The 22,131-nt window shown below is 43.4% G+C and overlaps 1 protein-coding gene across 1 annotated transcript; it reads left to right on the forward strand.

Annotated features, from left to right (window-relative positions):
• Positions 1-12,785: 12,785 nt before the first annotated feature.
• Positions 12,786-22,079, forward strand: LOC142599180 (small conductance calcium-activated potassium channel protein 2-like). Its single transcript, XM_075739048.1, has 4 exons — positions 12,786-13,811; positions 14,420-14,515; positions 19,846-19,957; positions 20,049-22,079. The coding sequence occupies exons 1-3, from the start codon at positions 12,786-12,788 to the stop codon at positions 19,924-19,926; spliced, it is 1,203 nt and encodes a 400-aa protein (XP_075595163.1). The 3' UTR covers positions 19,927-19,957; positions 20,049-22,079.
• Positions 22,080-22,131: the final 52 nt, after the last annotated feature.

Raw genomic sequence — 22,131 nt, forward strand, 5'->3', positions numbered from 1 at the left:
CCGGGAAAACTATCATTAACAAAAGCGCTGAACTATTAACTTGAGCTCAAAATTGTTGCAGTTAGTGCGTTTATCAACAGCAATTCCGAACTTTTATATCTGTCGCCTCAATAAATTACCTATTTTTCTTTTCAACTTTGCGAAACTGTTTCAGTGAAAGTCCTTGGTGGGGCTCTGACAGGCAAACGTTGACTCTGATAAGTGGCTACACACATAATCCTTTAGACGTAAACCGTTGACCAAGTCTGGGACTAAGACTGGACCTAGCCGCACCCAGGCTCCTCTCTGAGAAGGAGTTTAGAAAGCAAGGGGGTCCTTTCTGAACCTCGTGACTCAACGGGAGGGCCTCCCTCAGCCACACATCAGACTTGTACCCTTTCACGCGACACGAGGACTGAGTGATTCATATTCTTTTTTGTGTCTTGAGTCTAGATTATGATTGTTATATCGATACTGCAGGCCAAGTATTAAGATTTGACCCGATCTGCAGAGGGTCCAGGTGATTAGGAGCCATAAACTAAGCATGCTATAAAATTCTGTGCTACGCTACTTATAAAATTGTGCTACACTGATTCTGCTTATAGAAAACCTGTGCTACTCTGATCATAAATTTCTATGCTATGCTGATCATAAAATTCTGTTAAAATTTAAAGTTTTAATCATAACTACAACTTAGTGCTGCCATCATTCTGTCCAGGATCCCCAAAAGAACCTGTCTGTCCCCATAGTGTCGCGTGACAGAAAGCTAGACAGGTGTGGATATTTCTTCTCCACATAAACACAGTAGGGAAGAAAATGTGATTTTTTTTCCATTCTGCCAGCCTGGAGGGACTCAGACATACACTCCATCTCAGAGAGCAGGCCCCAAAAGTCAAGCTGTATGTAGCTGAGGGAAGGGAATGTTCCGCACTGGAGGGGGGGGTGGGTGTGTGTGAGAAAGAGAGAGTGCAGGGTTCTGTCTGGATCTCAATAAGAAAGGCCTGACAATAAATGGCATAATAAAATAGCTGGTTTATAAGATAAAATAAAAAGAGGAATATAGATAACAAGTAAATCTTATGTCCCTTCAGATGCTGGGAACCCTGCTTTTGTGCAGCATCGGACAGACCCTGAATGGATTTTCCCATGGCACACTGTGCAGATACTGTCTGTAGAGAGTTGTTCTTCCTTTTTCGTCATTCAAACTATTATATGATTTTCTTACAATAAAACAATTCTATTCATCATTTCTACTGCCAAACAGAAAGGATGTTCGCATAAGAACTTCTTGCTGCATCTTTTGATAAAGGCAATGCCACACAAGTGGCATAATCACTGGCATCAAGCGGGAGCTGCCTGCAGGCTCCTCTGTTGCAATGAGCTGGCTAAGCTTATCCTGCAGCCAAGGAATCTGTGAGTACAATACAGGTCTGAAAGCCAAGCTGTACGTGCAGCATAGCACAGCACAGCACAGGCTTGGGCCTACCCAGGTTAACTGTTATGTGGATCACCAACTCCTCGATCATTACATTCCACCCCTTGAGCCGCATACAGTTTACCTTTCTCAAAGATATTCTAAGTTACAGATTATATTAATAAGCCGTTCAGCTAATAAGAAAGTTCTCTGACAGGATTATCCACAGCTTTACAATAAAGATGTGGCACATAATTATTGGTATATAAGAGACAGGCGAGCCATTGAAAATCCTTTAATAGAAAGAGGTATTAAATTCCACCAATTTGTTTGAGCTTTTATACCATGGCTAGGAGTTAATGAATTAGAAGAAGACATAGTTCACATCTCTGCCGAAGTCAAGATGGCCCTCAACGCTACAGCTGATGCCCTTACTGCCCTGCAGACAGGTTTAAAAATCTATTTCACAAATAGTTAATCAGAACTGATTGGCCTTAGATTACATTTTAGCAGCACAAGGTGGAGTTATGTGCCCTAATTAATACTAGCTGCTGCTTTTATGTCAATCAAAATCAATGAATAAAGACAGATATTGAACAAATTAAAACTCATTTTTAATACAAGAGAGGGTCCAATCCTGGAGATTGGTCCAAACTTTCTATTAGCTGAACAGCTTACTAACATAACCTGTAACAGTTCTTCTCTGCCATGCCTTCCTCCTCACACTTTTCCCCTGCTCCAGTGTGGGCCCCTCTCCACGGGCTGCAGTTCTTCAGTATAAGCCTGCTCCAGCATGGGTCCTCCACAGGCCACAATTCCTGCCAGAAGAACTTGCTCCTACGTGGGTCCCTCTCCACGGGCCGCAGTTCCTGTCACGAGAGCCTGCTCCAGCATGGCCTGTCCACAGGCTGCAGTTTCCTTCAGGGAATATCCACCTGCTCTGGCGTGGGGTCCTCCACAGGCTGCAGGGAATACATGTTCCACCATGGTCTCTTCCATGGGCTGCAGGGGAATCTCTGCTCCAGTGCCTGGAGCACCTCCTCCCTCTCTTTCTTCACTGACCTTGGTGTTCGCAGGACTGTTTCTCACATTTTTTCCCATCACTCCTCACATTGCCATGCAGCATTTTGCCCTTTCTTAAATATGTTTTCACAGAGGCACCACCAGCTTCGCTGATTGGCTCAGCTTTGGCCAGCGGTTGGTCCGTTGCCAAGCCAGCTGGAACCATCTGTGTCTGGCATGGGGCAGCCCCTGGCCGCCTTCTCACAGAGGCCACCCCTGCATCACCCTCCTCCCCAACCTTGTCACATAAACCCAGTGTTCTACAGCAAAATTAAGTCTGGATGAGGCTGATCAGTAATTTTAGGGCACTGCGAGGGCCAAGAGCTCCCTGAGGGTCACAGAGGGGGAATCCCCAGGCCAGCAGGGCATGGGCCTCGCCAACCAGGGCTTGCCCTACTGCCTCCAGTGAGGGAGCGGGGCAGGCCGGAGGAGGGCATCTTCTTAAAAAGAAGTTTAAGAATTAGAGTGATCAGGAAGTTGAGCTTCAGGGCCCTGCTATGCCACATACTTTCTGTGCAAGTAGCAGTCACAAATATGCTCCGTGCCTCACAGCACATCTGACAGAGCACATCAGCTCATTCACAGCAAGGTCAAGACACATAAGATGTCCCTTTCTCTCATCCACATTATCCCTCGCAGCCTACTGGTTTATCTCAGAAATATATACACAACAGAAAGAGTATCCTTTTAATAATTTAAGGAGCAAGTGGTAACAAAATTGCCTTCCTACCACAGCTTCTGGGTTCATACTGGTTTTGTGCCTAGGAGCAGATATCAAGCTCAATTTTTGCAATATTGAGACTCAGCCAGTGTGGGCTTCACAGAGGCACTGAAGTTGACAGCAGTTCTCACACCTGCCACCTGCAGAAGGAGGGACAACAGAATCCCCATATGATATACGAACCTCAGGCTGGTTCGTTTTTCATCTCTAATGTAAGCACTGTCAGAGAGAGACAGTTTGATTAGGGCATGCTAGAATAAGGATGAAGTGGGCCAGGAGGTCCCAGCAGAGTCAGCTGCATGTCAGGCTCCCAATTCATGCTGCCCAGCCCTGCCACTATACAATGAAGATCCCTCAGAGTCAGATCCCAGTCTTACAGGGAAATCATATGGGATGGGGAAGGGGTGATGTGGGGGGTGAGGAGAGAAAGAAAGCAGGGAGAGAGGGAAACAGCCCTTTTCCTTTATAATAGAGCAGGTTCAGTTCACAACTGACACTTGGCTCTTCGTTACAGTGAATTGTACAGAGGCAGCCTTTTCACCAATTAAAGCAGCCACTCTAAAGTCATGTTATTTCCAAACTGTACAACTAGGAAAAATCTTAATGAAATGTGCTGCGGTCCAGATCCACAATTGGTATAAAGCAGACAGTGAACATTTGCACCGATCCCCTCCTACAAAATCCTTAGCTCCTTACTCCAAGCTATAGTAGTCCATACTTTCAGCACTGAAGCCCTGTGGTGGGTTGACCCTGGCCAGCAGCCAAACACCCACCCTGCCTCTCGCTCACTCCTGCGGGATGGGGGGAAAATAGAAAGAAGGCAAGACTGCTCATGGATCGAGATAATGACAGTTGAATAAGGAAAGCAAAAACTGTTCATGCAAGCAAATCAAAGAGAAATTAATTCACTACTTCCCATTGTGTGATGGGTTGACCCTGGCTGGGGGCCAGGTGCCCACCAGAGCCGCTCTATCACTCGCCTCCTCAGCAAGGCAGGGAGGGGAGAAAGGAAGATGGAGAAAAACAACCCCAAACTCGTGGGTCGAGATAAAGGCAGTCTAATGTAGCTAAAGCAAAAAGCCGCGTGCGGAAGCAAAGCAAAAAGCAAAGATTATTCTCTACTTCCCATCAGCAGGCGATGTCCGGCCACTTCCTGGGAAGTAGGGCTTCAGTAAGCGTGCCCCTTACTCCGGAAGACAAACATTGTAAAAAAAAAACAACGAATGCCCCCGCCCTGTTCCTCCCCCTATTCTCAGTTTCTTACTGCTGAGCATGACGTCATATGGTATGGACTATCCCTTTGGTCAGTTTGGGTCAGCTGTCCTAGCTGTGTCCCCTCCCAAGATCTTGCCCACCCCAGCCTGCTGCTGGGGAAAAAGAAATGTTGGAAAGCCTTGATGTGTGCTGGCACTGCTCAGTAGTAGCCAAAACACTGGTGTGTTATCAACAGTTTGCTAGCTACCAATACACAGCACAGCACCATGAGGGCTGCTGTGGGGAGAATTAACTCCATCTCAGCCAGACCCAATACACATTGGCAGGCAGATGTCCAGCCACTTCCCAAAAAGCAGACCCTCATCACTCTTAACGGTTGCTTGGGAAGACAAATGCCATAATCACGAACGTCTCCCCATCCTCCTCTTTCCCCTGAGCTTTTATTGCTGAGTGCGACATCATATTGGTCAGTTGGGGTCCGTTGTCTTGGCTATGTCCCCTGCCAACCTCTTGACCACCCCCAGCCTACTTGCCGGGGGGGGGGGGGGCACGCAAAGAGAGTGAAAGCCTTGACAATGTGCAAGCATTGTTCAGCAACAGCCAAAACAGTGGTGTGTTACCAACGCTGCTGTAGCCACAAATGCAAAACACAGCACCATACGGGCTGCTATGAAGAAAGTTAACTCCATCCCAGCCGGACCTAGTACAACCCTCCAGTTCAATTCCTGATGAAACAGCTGGAAGAGATTAATTTTAATCCTAAACTGAAAGAGCTATGGTATACATCATGTATACACATTGAGGTTTCTTTGGCCAAAAGAAATGTGTAACCCACCGGTTAGCAAGTTAGGGGGTTCCTTTCTGTGTCTTATCCAGAGAAGATGCTAGTTGTTAGAGCTACCAATTACAAAATGTTATTTCAAACCTTATCAGCAGTTTATGCAAGTAGCCCGGCAAGTCCCTGATGTCCTATGTGTCAACCACATTACACATAAAAGGAAACAAAACAGAAAAAAAGTAAAAAATAATCAAAGACTTTTTGGATAGGTACTGTGTATATTTGACACTTCAAATAACTCATATGTCTATGCAAAGCGTAATGACAGGTTAAACAAACATCTAGCTTTTCTAAACCAAATTACCAGTAAATATCAGTTCTATATTTGAATAATAGAGGTGATCAACTTGCATCCAAATTGAACTTTTGAGTCTGTGAAAATTTCAGTTGAAGATTTTAGTTTGGATTAATTACAAAAATGGAGGAGTCAAGTTACTTCATATCTAGACACGTTGGTTGCTTTTGTATTTAATAAAAATAGCTTTCCCAGGGGGTGGGTTGCTTTCTTCAATACTATAGGAATAATTTTCTAGAGAAGCCCCTCAATAGGAACAGTGATGACAAGAAGTTTAACTGATTTCAAGAGGCAGCTACTACCTACATTTTATGAAACTGGGGCTGTCTACAGTGGAGGGCTGGCTTCTATAATCTATAAAGTCATTTTTCCTAGGTTAAAAATATTTCACCCACTAAAAAGGTAAATATAAAAACCTACAGAAACCACCTATTTCAGTGGGATTTGGACGAGCCACCAGAAGATATCTGACTGAATGCCACTATGTCACTTACTTTTTCTCTCATCTAACTCCCTCCATACTTTCAAGATCACCTTCCTTGATGTTTGAGTCATTTATCCACTGTATCATGAGCATGTCTTTAATTAGAAAGAAAAGCCCACAATTCCTTTTATTCTTATTAAATGAAGTATAGAGGCTATTCTTCAACACAGATAATGAATTTTCCCATTTTGGATACACAACAGCTTTATCTGAGCTTTCCACTTGCTTTCTTCTACTATACTATGACAGACACCATAGCACTTCTGTTATAGAAAGTTTTTTTGTTTGTTTGTTTGTAAACTTCCATAACTTCACCTTGCATTTTTCTATTCATTCAGGAGCAATGGATGAGTAACTGAAGGTTTTCATCCTCTCTTTCCCACAAGGGAAAGTCTGGCCTCACCCTTGATCTCTGGACGACATCAGTTTACGAGATTTTAGACTGACTATTGATGAGCAGCTTGCCACAGGTGCCACCCAGAACATGAGAGTCCATTCTCAAGTGGGAAAGCAGGAAGAAAATCTGAAATTATTCCTTTTTTTTATTTCTAGCCGAATGCCTGGAGATGAGCACAGAAGGAAACAAGCCAAGTGAAAATCCTGGACTTCCTGAAGGAAGTGAGGATTTTGGCAGGTACAACACTGTGGAAAGGATTTCATACACCATCATTTGGAAATTCATATTTGAACACTCAGCCAAGCTACTGCTGCAAGGTCTTAACCATCTTTGCTCTTAGCAAAAATCAAATTGCACCTTTTTTAAATAATTCAAAACGCTAAATACTACTCCCTTTTTAATGTGGTTCCATTGCTGCTTTTTTTGCTCACAGACAATATTTTTCTTTTAATCTATTTTGGAAATGTATTTTTCTTACTGCGACTCTGCTTTCACTGAATGGCATCTTTCTGTGTACATACTCAGCACATATATATACTTGCTTGGTCAAGACCTTTAGTGCTTTCTGAAAACTCCTAGATCTTGTGCAGAATATGCTTTGAGTCCAAAATACTGTTATAGAATGGAATTTCCTTGCTTTTTCCCCCATTTCTTTTGTTTCCTTTTTCTAACTATCTATATCTTTGGACATTTTTATGAGCACAGAATTCTCAGTGACTTTAACAGGAGTCTGGCATGAATAGGGCGTAATAGGCTAAGAGCCAAAACAGCTTTCTAATACCTTTTATTGTAGCCTGTAGGTATTGTATCTTCATTGGATGTTGTTATGTGAGCTTTTAAAATGACTACCCATTAGCTGTCACTTCAGATATTTTATAGTGTTTCTTTTGCTCTCAGAAATCTAATTTTTCCTGTCTGCTGAGCTTCCTGTCCCGCTACTGGTATAGGTTTGCTTAAGTATTTATCTTGTTCTTGCAATTAGTGGGTTTAGAAAAAAAAATCTGTTTTCCAATAATAATAATTCCAATAATAATCATTGTCAAATGAGAGCTGCAGTAATTCTCTCTCACTCACTTTACACACACACACACACACACACACACACACGTAAAAACAGCCTCTTTAGCAAAGCAGCAGCAGGACCTATGGCAATCAGTAAGAGTAGTTCCACCCAGTGTCTAATGAAAAGGTAGAGAAAAACCACAGCCCAAACCAAAACAGATGTTTGTCTTAATGTCTTAGCAGTTCTGAGCTATCCATGCTAATTTCTTTGTGATATGGAGGAATATAACAATTCACTTCACATCAATAATTTATTTTATTTCTGAAATTTAATAGACTCATTTTAAAAAATAAACTTTAAAAATATTTAAAAAGGAGAGATGTTAAATTAAATTGCATCTTTCCATTCTGGTTTGTTTATCCCTGTCTGTGTTGGGTTTGCATGGCAAGGTTTTCGTAGCGGGGGGGGGCTACAGGGGTGACTTCTGCGAGAAGCTGCTAGAAGCTTCCCCTATGTCTGATAGAGCCAATGCCAGCCGGCTCCAAGACAGACCTGCCGCTGGCCAAGGCCAAGCCAATCAGCGCCTCTGTGATAACATATTTAAGAAGGGAAAAAAAAAAAACCAGTTAGGGAGAGCTTTTGCAGCTGGGGAGAGGAGTGAGAAGATGTAAGAAACTCTGCAGACACCAAGGTCAGTGAAGAAGGAGGGGGAGGAGGTGCTCCAGGTGCCGGAGCAGAGATCCCCCTGCAGCCTGTGGTGAAGACCATGGTGAGGCAGGCTGTCCCCCTGCAGCAGCCCATGGAGGAAGGATGAGGGGGTGTAGCGATTCCACCTGCAGCCTGTGGAGGACCCCAGGCAGGAGCAGGTGGAGGCACCTGAAGGAGGCTGTGGCCCCGTGGGAAGCCCATGCTGGAGCAAGCTCCTGGCAGGACCTGTGGACCCGTGGAGAGAGGAGCCCATGCCAGAGCAGGTTTGCTGGCAGGACTTGTGACCCCGTGGGGGACCCCACGCTGGAGCAGTCTGCTCCTGAAGGTCTGCACCCCGTGGGAGAGACCCACGCTGGAGCAGTTCGTGAAGGACTGTAGCCCGTGGGAGGGACTCCATGCTGGAGCAGGGGAGTGATGAGAGGAGTCCTCCCCCTGAGGATGAAGAAGCAGCAGAAACAACGTGTGATGAACTGACCCTAACCCCCATTCCCTGCCCCCCCTGTGCTGCTGAGTGGGGAGGAGGTTGAAGCTGGGAGTGAAGTTGAGCCCGGGAAGATGGGAGGGGTGGGGGGAGGTGTTTTAAGATTTGATTTTATTGCTCATTCCTCTACTCTGATTTCCTTGGTAATAAATTAGATGAATTTCCTCTCTAAGTTCAGTCTGTTTTGCCCGTGACGATAAGGAGTGATCTCTCCCTGTCCTCATCTCAACCCACAAGCTTTTCGTTGTACTTCTTTCTCCCCTGTCTAGTGAATGAGGGGAGTGATAGAGCGGCTCTGGTGGGCACCTGGCCCCCAGCCAGGGTCAACCCACCACACTGTCATAGAGAGGAAGGTTTACCTCTCTCACTATGAAGAAGTAAACTGTTACCGATTCCTATTTTAGACCTTGAAACTGTGGTAATATATCCCAACTGTTCAATGGCACTTAAATAAAACCTCTGATTAGTTTTAGAACATGCTGCATGATTCGTCTGACTTCTTGGGGTAAACATGGGAATATTCATTTGTTTATTGGCATAATGAAACTATTAAGCAAGTAGATGAAATATGTGAAAGACAGGAACAGCAGTGTCCTTGCCGAGTTCTACAAATAAATAGGCTATCAGCAGTAGATGTATTAAAATTGGGATTGGTGACTGATATAGATATATATATGAAACAAATGCAATCATTTCCCCATACAGAACACAACAATCACATATTTTAGTTTGCCAAGATTTTAAAAAGATCAATAATCTTGCATGACCAGAGTAGATGAAATTGTTGACTTCTAAATAAAACATGCAGATTTAAAAATTTCTTAAGAATCTTTCAGGGTAAACTAGATACTGAGAACTTTATCTTCTGTTAAAGAGGACACTTAAAAGTATCTTTAAGCAAATATTAAAGACATGGCATGAACAGAGAAGGAAGGATCAAAGCCAAGCATATCTAAATCTTTAATTACTTCACAAAACATATATTCTCACAGTACATTTGTGCAGGACTATCACTATCTACACAGTGAAAAGAACATAGGTTCCCTAAGATTTTCATTTTATAAGATCCATGCGATTCAGATGTGCTTGAAAACACAGGCAAAGTAGGACCACTGAGAAACAATTACGACACCATGTTTTTTTCAAACAAACATTGGAAGAACTGAAGCTCTGATAAACAGCGTGTTCATTCTTAAAGCTAAAAGCTTCCCTTTTTGGTCTTGGGTGCTCAAGAGAACTGACTGCAATAGAGTATTAGAAGAAAATATATCATGCTGGACACAACAGCCTGAGAGAGAGGAGGCTGCTGCCGCTCCATGTCCCTAGGTCCAAACAGTAGCAAGGCTGAAAATGCATTCCCGGGGGCAGGGGCACGCACAGAGCACACATATACACCACATATATACATACATACATGGCCGGCCACACAGATCACTGACAGACACTCAGAGCACTCACATGAACAGAGACAGCACCAACAGCCTCATTCTACTCATAGCTGGCCCCTAGATCCCAGTCTCCCCAGCTGCTGGCACCTGGATATATGAGCCCCCAAGGCTGCAGCCCCACCCCAGTTGCTGGTACAGACCATTGCGCGCGCGCGCACACACACACAGAGCTGGCCAGCACTTCCCAGGTCTCAATAGCTGACCCTTCCCAATGCTCTCACTCTTAGAGATACACAGGCACTCTCACACCCAGACATGGACCTTAGAGACTCACTCACCCACTTGCTCTCAATCCACTTCACCTACTCCCCAGCTAGTCCAGCTTGATCTTCACTAGTGATCACACTCACACACCTGCACTTGCTCCAGTCACTGGCACCATGGATACACAGGCCCTCCGATTCATGGTCTGACTCCAGTTGCTGCACACATACATACATACACACAGAATAGAGACCCCTCAGCCAGGAAAGACTTAGAAAGGAATTTAATAAGAAGATAGGACAGACTGCGCTGATCAGGCGCAGGGCATAGCAAGACAAGTGTACTGACCAGCAAACTATTTACATGCAACTGGCCCTTTTTATCCCCTTACCCCTCTATTTGTCCAACCTTGTTCCTCCCCAAATCACCTAAACCACTCCCTTGTCCTGCCTTTGGTTCCTCCTCTAAACATCCCATAGTAAGTCCTGTGTGATCCCATCCCGAACTGCTTTTCCCCTGCATCTCATAAAAAGTCCCACCCCTAGGCAGCAACCTCCCTTAGTCAGAAAGGTGATCTGGAGAGCTGCTCCTGATGACAACTCATCTCCATGGGTTTCATGTCTGGACAATGGGGCTGATGGCTCTGCTGGGACAGCCCTGGAAGGGGCCTGGAGAAGGTGTTCATTCCTCAGGAGTCCTTGATTTGGGCTCCCATCTGGTATTTTGTGCCCCTGTGCTCCTCTGGGCTTGTGCAGATGGGCCTTTGATCGACTGATGGCCCCTGTGATGGGCCTGGGAGTAGCCCGGCAGGGTATTATTTGGGTTCCCCCTCTTGCCATTCCGTCTCTGAGCTCCTTTGTGAGTGTGCGGATGAGCTTTTATCACATAACTGAGAGCATCCAAATATACTTTAATATAATTTAAAAATCATGATGCTGTATGTCATATACACTCGTATTTCTGGGTGCTTTTTCTAAAATAATCTATGCTGTATAAACATACTCAGAGATTTTAATATTTTGGTCACTCAGAATAATCTACCTATAGTTTAGAACCATGATGTTTAGAACCACATTAGTGAGGGTTGTTTGACTGCATATGTGCAATATGCACTTGCTTTAAAAGGTACGCTTTGGTTAAAAAATTAAGTAAATGAAATTTTGTAGCAGAGCATATAAAAAAAACTTAGCTATTCACAGTACCTCATCCAAATTACTTAAAATGCAAGTCATTCAAGTATGCAGAGTTTCAAAGGAAACTGAACTAAATGCTATGCAAGTTCTAGAAATTATACAGATGTAGGCTTTTATCCTAGAAAGGCTTAGTGACTTTTTTCTTTAATATCTGAGAGAAGTTAAAGTTGTAATGAGACCTTCCATGCTATTAAAGTGCAATATTACAGCAATATCTGCATAGACAGTGCCTCCTGATTGAAAAAAAAAGAAACTTCTCTTATAATCTCAGATAGTTAGCAAGAATGACATAGCTATAAAGTAAATCAGTTACTTTTTTCACAACTCTTTCCTTAAAGAATCTTTCCTTAAATAAATGCAGAAAAGAGACTTTATCTGGTTCAGACATTGCTCTAAGGGAGTTGCCATAATGAATTATTCAGTGAGAGTTTGGGAGAGAAAGGAAGGTGAAGAGGCAAAATGGTAGCAAGTGACAAACTTAAAGATTGCTGTGGAACAGAGTTTCAGGAAAATGGATCCAGATAAAAACTCAGTTGCTTAATGGAAATGATCCTGTTTCACTGTTAAAGTTTCTGGTGACCCATTAAAATAAGTCCCTAACCTATAAATCACCTTGTATTGCACCCTCAGGTGATGACCTAAAACCCTATGAAACTTCCAGTGCCTAGTCTCTTCCTTTTTTAGTTCAGAAAAAGAGTGGCCAAAAGAAATCCTCCCCTTTATTATAGGTCTGAAAAATATCAGAAATTACTATATGTAACCAAATCCCAAAGCCCCTGAGCGATTAGCTCTCACTGCCACCCCGGGCCCTGCGGGCCCTGGAAGACAGTGGGTCCTGGGTTCTCCCGAGTTTCAGGAGAGGAGAGATCTCCTGTGACCTCTCTGATGGCCTGCTCCTCTCTGTGCTGGGCGTCGGCCGCGCCAGGCGCCGAGAGCCACCTCTTCCCCGGGGCCGCGGCGAGGGCCTCGGAGCGAGGGCGCTGCTGTTTTGCACGTCTCCGGGAAGCGGCAGGGCGTCGCTGGACAGCTCCGGAGCGCAGCGCAGTGCCCTTGTTCTGGAGACGGCGCAGATGTGTGCGGCGGCGTCGGGGCCGGGAAACCCCGCCGTGGCGGCCCTTTCCTCGCAGAGGGCGATCCCGGAAGCGAGCTCAGCGAGCGCTCTCCCCGCCCACCTCGGGACCCTCCGTGTTTCTGTGGTGTGGGGCACCTCGGCGGCGGGGCGGGGAGCGAGGGTAACCCTTACCTGCGGGAATGGTGGGAGACGGGATTCCCGCGCGGGAGGGGGCAGGGCGGATGGGAGATGTCTCCACCGCCTCACGCCGCAGCCGGCCTCCCCCGACGAGATGCTCCTTGTTTTGGTCCGTCCGACCAATCGGACGCAGGGGCTGGATTCTACGGAAGCCGGGACGGGCCCCTCGTGGCGGCAGCAGGATTCTCCCCTGCCGACCATAACGCATTGCGCAGGGTGCATCACCACCACCACCTGGTCCTCCTGCGGCTTTAACGCCTCTGACATGGAAACATCATTGCAGTTCCAGCCGGGCTTCTGCTCCGAGCAGCAGCAGCAGCAGCACAGCCAGGACAAGCAGAGCCTTCTCCAGCAGCCACAGCAGCAGCAGCAGCGGAGCCCATGCGTCCAGTGCAACAACTGCACCTACTATGGGGCCGCTGCGGTAGCAGCGGGGGATAACCTGCCCTTGCTGTTCCGCACTTCTTCGCCCCTCTCGGGCGCCTTCAGGACTCACTCCTCGCCGCTCTCTATCTCCGCCTCCTCCCGGCAGGGCAGCCAGTTGAACGTCATCGAGCTCACCCCCTCCAGCCACGCCGGCTCGTCCAGGCAGCCCCACCGGTACCCCCAGTGTCACCAGTGCCATAGCCTGCAGCAACAGCAGGCAGCCAGTCCCAGCAGCAGTGTCAGCAGCGGCAGCACCCACCATCACCACTACCAGCAGCATCGGGAGAGCAATCCCTTCACCGAAATAGCCATGAGCAGCTGCAGGTACAACGGCAGCATCATGCGACCGCTCAGCAACCTGAGCTCATCCCGCGGGAACCTGCACGAGCTTGACTCCGAGTCTCAGCCGCTCCAGCCGCCGCTCGCCAGCCCCATAGCCGCTGCCCCGGAGATCGTGGTCTCCAAGCCCGAGCACAACTCCAACAGCCTGGCGCTCTATGGCTCCGGCGGCACGAACAACGGAGGGGGCAAGTCCAGCAAGAAGAAGAACCAGAACATTGGCTACAAGCTGGGGCACCGCCGGGCGCTCTTCGAGAAGCGCAAGCGTCTCAGCGACTACGCGCTCATCTTCGGCATGTTCGGCATCGTAGTCATGGTGATCGAGACAGAGCTGTCCTGGGGCGCCTACACGAAGGTACCTGCCACGCCGTTGGACTGCCTTCCTCTTGCTCTCGGTGCCGTCGGCGCAGCCCGACCCATGCCCCTTGTCCCCCTCGTCCCGTTCCCCTGCCGCAGGCTTCGTGTCCGCCCCGGCCCGCAGGAGAGTCCGGCTCGCGGGAAGGCGGCTCCGCAGCCAGCTGCACTCTCCTGTCAAGTCGTTCAAATCCATGCGGTCTAGCCGCCCCGCGCCGCCATCCTTGCGTAAAGGCGACTGCCATCCGTCACTTTCTCTTAGAGCCTAGTGCGTCGGGACTGTTCGGCCCTCGCCCTGCCCTGCCGTGAGGCGGCCCTCGCCCTGAGGAGAGGTGCCCTGACCCCCCGGCACCGCCATATGGGGCCCACTGGTCCTCCGCCCTGACACGAGATGCTCTCCCTGCGGTTCCGCAACCATGAGGCGAGGTGTCCCCCTCCCCCGGCCCCGCCGTGAGGCACCCCCCGGCCCCGACACCGTAAGGCGAGGCGACCCTCTCTCCCCTCCCAGTCCGGGCTCCGCTGCTCGCAGTGGGGCTGGGGAGCCCGGCGGGGCGGGAACGGTCCCGTGCATGTGGGTCTCTGACAGACAGTGGTGTCTTTCTGTTGCAGGAGTCTCTGTATTCCCTCACTCTAAAATGCCTTATTAGCCTCTCCACGATTATCCTGCTTGGGCTCATTATTGTATACCATGCAAGGGAAATTCAGGTAATGTTTCACTTTATGAATTGCTGAGCGTTTACATGTCTGTGGTTGCAGAGTCAGTTATTCTAAAGGTTTTATTGTGGTAAGCACTTTGCACTTCCCGCTGGTTCAGAAAACAAAAAAAAAATCACTTAGTGCTTCCTGAAGTTCAGTGAATGTATTTCATCCCTGGAGAGAAATAAGATAGACTACATGGACACATTTGTGCTAGGAAGCATTGCCTGTTAGGGACTGTTACCTGTGATTATGCTAGTAGAATCACTTAGTTCTGAGGTTATAGCACATTTTCTCTATGACATACCTGCTGTCTTCTATAGCAGATGTAGGGCAACAGTCTCTTATTTCCCAGTGACTAAAGGTCATGCTGTGCATTTTCTCTGGATAGCAGGACTAATTATTAGGAAAGAAGCATCAGTAACTTCTAGGTATGTAATCTTCACTGTGCTGTTTCGGATACTAGCATACACTAGAAGAATATTTAAAAAGAGGGGGAAACCTTATGTTGGATTTGTTTTATTTAATGCCATAGAAATTACAGCCACTAGGAAATGTGACAGAGGAAAGCTGTCAAGACAGGTAGGGCTAAAGGTAGGGGGAATTTAATGATCAAAGCTATAGAGTAAGTCTAAAAATACTGTCACATGTCCTGTCCCAGGTACTTAGTTCTAATTTCAGTTGTCACTTTTTTTTTTGATCAAGAAATTACAACTTGACATTTCAGTTAAATTGAAACATATAAGAGAGAGTTTTCAAAGTTTTAAAGTGAAAAATACCTTATTTGTAGATACATTGGTGTTTTTGCTATGTCTAATTAGAGATGCCTTGGGCTACAGACAGAAATGACAGTTTTCAAGGGCCAAGATGTCTTTTTCAGCAGTACCAATTAACAAAGAAGAGAAATTAAGAATTGTATAGTACCCTTCTTCTATGCTGTAGTTCTAATATGAAAGGGCACCATAGTCTCCTACTTAGACTACTGTTAGAGAAGTGTTGCGTTACTGAAGACTCTTTGCCAAATGGGATCCTGTCCTGCAGTCCTTGCATATGAAAAACACTATTTCTGGCTCAGAACCCAGTTTCTTTGCATTAATATCAAAGATGGGCAGCTGCTTAACATTACTGTACTCAATAAACAAGTGTCTGGTGACACTATAAACTATTGGAATACTGATGAAGAGGTTTCTTTATTTGTCTATAAATAAATAAATGTAGCTGCTGCAATGTGGGAGCCTTGTTCTCCAGTGTACCTTGCTATAAGTGGCGCTTGAGGCACTAAGAACAAAGCTGAAAAAAACAAGCTCTGTAAGTATTTGAATTATTCTATGTATTTTCAAGAAACTTTAAATAGAAAACAATACACAAGATAACCAAATAGTCATAGGATTCTGTATGCATAAGTTTACAGTAGGTAGTTACTCCAGCATTTGCATTTTTTTCCCCAGCTAATTAGATACACATTTTCATTCTTTCAGAGATTTGTTATGGATCAGAAAAAAAATCAATCCTTTGAAAAACTTCAGTTGTATTTCTGTTTTTTTTTTTTTAAATTGATCATTTTAAAGAACTCCTTCATGTATGAGATTACATGGAAGGAGTTGTGCAATCATGTGATGTAATCAAGGTTAATGTAGTTTTCAACACTGCCTGACAGTATAGAATACAAGCATACTTGTTTCTAAAACAGTAATACTCTATGCTTTTGTCTGAGAGACACTGTAGGCTGCAGTACTCATGTCAGAGCCTGGAGTAAGCTGCAGCTCCAAGGGGCTCTGTCATTCATCTTGAAAGTGAAAAAGAAGTTTTGTTTTCAAGGACACTATTGGAAGGAAAGGCCATTGTACCACCCTTTGCTGTGACAGATTTTTAATTTAGGCACAGTATGTTTATATACGCACACTTGAGTTTTTAAAAAATATTTACATCCATCTATGGTGCTAAAATTATGTTACACCTTAACTCTGAAAACAAGAAGTATCTTTAAAATACTTTCACTTAGAAATGTACAGAACCTACTCCAAGTGAAAGAAAATACTGCATAAGCCTGATAATGTAACGATTTTTAAATAATCTTTAAAACTGACTGTTTTCTGAAGGGATACTGGCCTTTAATTCAGGCAAATATCCTGCTATATGCAGTGGACTATTTCTTGAATCAGGTCTGTAGAATCATGCCCACAGATGGTTGACTGTGTCCTGGAGCACCAGCTGTTTGCTCATCTTGTTCAAATTTGATCATTCTTTTCTTATTCTTCTCTGAAAGGTATTTAGACTTTATCAGTAAGAATAATGTAAATTTGCAGGAATTCTTCAAGACAATAAATTTTGTTGTACAGAACAGAATGGCAATGTATTTTGCTTGCAGTGTGGTATGTTTCGTAGTCTGATAGAAGCAAACCTACCTGAAAGAAAAGTAGATTTTCCTGCAAAACATGAACTAAAATATGTTGGGAAATAAGATGAAAGTTTAGCAATTAGTAGTGCTTGCAGATTTAATATTTAGAAGCACCTGGTGACATAAAATATCTGCTAATGAAAATCAGCTGCTGCTGCTTTTTTTTTTTTTTTTTTCTCTCTCTCAGTAGTCTGTGCCCTTGATTTCTTGGTAGGAAGTCTGAACAGCCATGCTGCAAGCAACTCTATGGTAGTGCCTAACAGTATAGCAGGTGACTGTAGTCTGTCCATTTAAATGACCTTGCCTATGTGTTCTGTTTTGAAAACATTCAGCTTGTCAGTTAAACCAAACTGTGAGTTTGCTTGTCCCAGACCTGCTGAACATCCTATTTTAAGGGAGTTGGAAGGGAGATTTAAGACGACTTATAGGGATTCTTCAAAAAAAATATTATATGGATGTGAGATAAATGTTTTTTGTTTGTGTTTGCCTTTGGTTTTTATCTTTTCCTTTTTCGTTTTCTTCTTTTTTTTCTTTTCTTTTTTGTTTTTAGTTTATAAGCAGTAGAGGAACAGGAGCACCTTCAGTATATAAGGGGTGGGGTGGGGTGTGTGTCCTCCGCCTCCTTTTCAGCACCGCAGACAGCTCCGCATGTTGCACTTTATCCGGGGCGCCCTTGGCTGGGCTGGGCCTGGCTCAGAGCAACCTGTGCTGCGGGGAGGGCGGCTGCCAGCCTCCCCAGCTTCCCTCCCGCAGCACAGCCAGGTGAGTTCTGCTGCCTGACGGCACACGCATTATTTTGTACATATTTTTAGCTTTGCATTCTAAACCTATTAGCAAAACAGATTCATTTTTATATTCTGTGAAACAGCTCTGCATTTGACAGACCAAAGTCTCCAGAACGGCATAACTGCAGTATTTAGACAAAAGTAACTGTTTGGCTGCTGTGCAGTTTTGTGAAATATTGGAAATGTTAAAATGCTTTCTTCAAATAGGTTTTGAGTTATTGCAGTCTATTAGTTATTCTGTATTATTAGTTATTAGTGTTATTATGTATTATTATTAGTTAGTGTATCAGTTATCCTGTTATTCAGAAGCTATTATATTTATTAAATGTGACTTAATGTTAAGACTATAATAAAAATCAAATTAAACTAGGTAGTTTTAAATGATAATTCTTAGCCTACATTATCATTTCCAGAAAAGAGGATAAAAACACAAACAATGCTTCCTTCACCTCCCTCCCTTTCCCAGGAAAAAAGCCAGATGAACAACAGTAATGATGCTGGAGCCAAGTATGGTGACAAACCCAAATCTGTGCATTCTCCTTTTGGTTCATTGTTGTCATGCTTGCAATGTTGTTAAAAACATCACACTTGGGAGATTATGAAATATTCATTACTCACTCTCTAAGCTTGTGTGATTCTTGATTCAGTTTGGAAGACCAGTAGGAAAAATGTAACTCATTGTTATCCCAGCCTAGAACAGGTATTTCTCTGACTACTGTTCCAGTTGAGAAATACACTTTCAAAGAGGTGGAGGCGGAAAGAGCTAAGAAGATAGTATCATCCGATTATCGTAATAATTTACAACATATAAATTGCCCACTTCATGCATAAACAGTTTGTTACTTCATGATATTTTACATAATTAAAATAGCAGCATACAACATGATTAAAATTGCTGTTTCTAGACAACTTATTGTTCCATTCCACATTTCCCTAACGCAATTTGCTGTTACATTAATAATCAGGTGGAAGTTAAGAAACTTTTTGATAATGGTTCACATGGTAAAGCTGCATTTTTTTCCTACTTTTACTGAGAAAGTAGACCTCTCTGTCTCTCTCCTGTACTGCTGGAGATAGACATGCTTTTGAAATGTACAGTTCCTGAAGTTTTACTGGCACTTCCTTATATTATTCAAAACAAAGGATTAAAACCAAAATTCTCTAAGGTTGCTAATAAGATGCCTTTAATCCCCTTTCTTGGCTATTCTGTCACAGCCTAGTATTTCTTGAAAGATGGCTGTCACAGGGTAGGAGGACTATGTCCACTGGGATACTTTTGCTTTGGTGCTGGACTACTTAGGGTATCCCTTCTGCAAATAAACGCTGCCCTTCTATTGCCTTTCTTGAATAATAGCAACCTGTGTTCTTCCGGACTGAATCTAAACCTCTTCTCCCTCTTCCCTTGATACAGATGCTCTCACTCATACAGAAAAATGAAAATTTTTGATATTTGGCAGAAATCAATAGAAATCTTCATTTTTTTGTATGTGAATTGAGATTTCTAAACACTTATAAATTGGACTGTCAGTTCATGCTCAAGTAGAACTCCTATGGAAAGTCATGCAAACTTCAAAGTTAAGGTTAAGCCGTCGTTGTCACAGCAGAGTTCATTTTTAGAATTCAGTCCATCACTTTCCAGGTCTCCAGGGAGAAAGCACCCTCAGTCCCTAGATTGTTCTGAAGTGGTGGGAAAATCATGTGATACTGATGGATTCAGAATGAAACATTTTCAGTCTTCATTAACATTATGGAAAATTATCACACATGTAAGCCCAAATATCTTGCTGAAGAGTCTTTTCTCCTTTTCCCTGTCTCCTGAAAACTTGAAGAAATGGAACAGGCAGTACTAGGAAACATAATTGGATGTTAATAAATACATTTCTTGACTTATTTATTGTGCAAATAAATTCCATAACACATGATTCTAATAAACACTGCTTATTGGGCTTTAATTATCTTATTGGAAAGTTCTTCAGAAAAAAATCCTGCATTCCCTAAGAAATATGAAGTTAAAATCCCTTACAGTTTCCCATCACAAACACTAATGGGTATTCTGCAGACAAAATTGTTTATATCTATGTAATTCTTTTGCCTTCACTGTGGTGGTACATGTTTATCTCATTGTCTTTCTTCTTCTGTTGACTCCATGCCAAAAGAAACAAAAGTCTAGCTTGCCTTTGCTTAAGCGTGCTGAATCATCAGCTAAGACTGATGCTGCAAAAACAAATGAAGATTAAGAGCACAGAAAGCAAGTCTGTTGAATAACAGGTGAAAATCAATAAATAAACTTCAAGTGATATTTTTATTCTGATCTAAAAGCTGTTGAAAATTACTGAAATTTTTCTGTTTATTTTAATAGGCCTTGGATCAGGCAACAACAAATCTCATCATGTGTCAGTTTTGGTCCAGGATACAGTAGCTTCATGTATAGGCTTGAAAATTACCTTGTACCGGTGAAGCTTAGTACACATTCCATACAACAGAAAAGCATGCTGATTATAATAAATCTAGAGACATCATATCTGTTAAATTATAACTTTAGGAGTATTTATTTGATAAATATTTTCTTTTAGTTCCATTCAGTAGATTTTTTAATAGATTATATCTGCAGAACATGTTGACCCAGGAAAAGTTACAGGTGCCCACTGTCTCTGAAAAGCAGCACTGTAATGCATAAGGCACAGAAGGCAGGACAGAAAATCCTTTAACATTGGTCAAGCATCTAATGAACAGTGACTGAAAGGATCTGAGTCCTTTTGCATTGAAAATAAATGTAGAAGATGCTTGTTTCCAACAGCCTCCCTTAGGACATAGAAGGAGGTTGTATCTAATGGTCAGGTCACTGAATGGTTGGCCTGACAATACCTAGCGTTGTCCATTCAAATACATCCTTGTTCTGAGCAAATTTTAGTGAGGCTGTTAGAAGTTTATCAGGACATCAGGTTTATCTTTCCTTAAAAATACGTTCTTAAGTCTAGAGTCACAGGTGTACTCCTTTGGCAGAATGAATAAATTAGCTCATTTTATCTAGCTTCAGATTCAGTATTTCTTCCTTTAACTTCTGTTTCCCCTATTCCCTTGCAAAAATATTGCCAATTTCTTCAGTGAATATATCCTTTTTTAATTGGTTCTAGTTTTCCCAGTAGTAATGAAGCTGATCTTCTCTGAAGAGACTAAGGCTTCTCTCACATTGGGAACAGTGGCTGATGGCAGCTGTGTTGAGAGATGGCAGTTCTTCATGCAGTGATCTGTAGAACAAATTAATTTTTGTGATGAATGAAGAAAGCCAAATCCTAAATCAAGAACTGTAAAACGATCATTTAAAATTAACAACATAAAAATACTGAAATGTAGATAGTTCTCCTCAGTGAATTTTGCTTCCACAAGAATATTGTAGAATTAAAGTTACTTTATTTCTGAGATATTTGAAATGGGGAAAAATATGACAGAGAGCACTAGGTTTCTTACAAGATGCATTCTAAAATTAGTTCTGTATAAAAGTACTGATATTTTGTGGGAAGATGTGCTATGTTCTGCATACACAGTCTTGGAATTGCTGCTTCAGTGCAAAACTAAATTCATTCCTAACTCTGGAATCTGATTAATGTTTCTATCCCAGTACTGCTAAGATTAGTGCACTAGTTATAGCAGATCACCTATATGGCAGTTTTAGGAGCATCTCACTTTCTTTGGGTCCCTGAAGCACATACATACAGGGAGAACTACATGAAAAGAAATTCCATATGTCCCAGCAATTGCTGAGTGTTGTAATGGCTCCTTGGCACCACAGGCTGTCAGGGATTAAGCCATTTGTTTGAGACAAATGATAGAGCTGAAAGTCTGGCCTGTAGCATTTAAAAATATTGAGCAATGCCTCAGAATATCTTTGGAGAGAGAAAGCAAAAAAAAGAATACCGTCAGTATCTGATTTAGAACAGAAGGAAAATATGGGGAAGCAGAATTTAACCTAATGTTAGTTTATGTGATCGTGTCCTTTCTTTGTTATCTCATAGAGTATTTGGGCTAGTGTTTTTATAATGATCTGAGGGACAGAGGTTAAAAAAGGCATGGACAAACCTGATAAGTGTGTTGAGTAACACATATATGTTTAATGAAATGGTTGTTCCTCCCTGCATGTGCCCTGTCATAGTAACTATGATGTATATTACTCAGGTGTATTTTAATGTGCAGGTTTTGATGCTACACATTGGAAAATATGGTACACAAAGACCATAAGTAGTCTGAGCCTCAGTTACACATCTCTTCCTGAGATGCTGTCTTTGAGGGAAGCATTTTGAGCCTACTTAGCCACCAGCACACATTAACATGAAATTTTCTTTACATGCACTGACATACATAGATATCAATAACCACAAAAAACTCATTTTTCACAGAGATACCAAAATTAAATAAATATATGTGGTGGGTTGACCCTGGCTGAG

This window comes from Balearica regulorum, chromosome W (assembly GCF_011004875.1).
Source record: "Balearica regulorum gibbericeps isolate bBalReg1 chromosome W, bBalReg1.pri, whole genome shotgun sequence".
NCBI lineage: Eukaryota > Metazoa > Chordata > Aves > Gruiformes > Gruidae > Balearica > Balearica regulorum.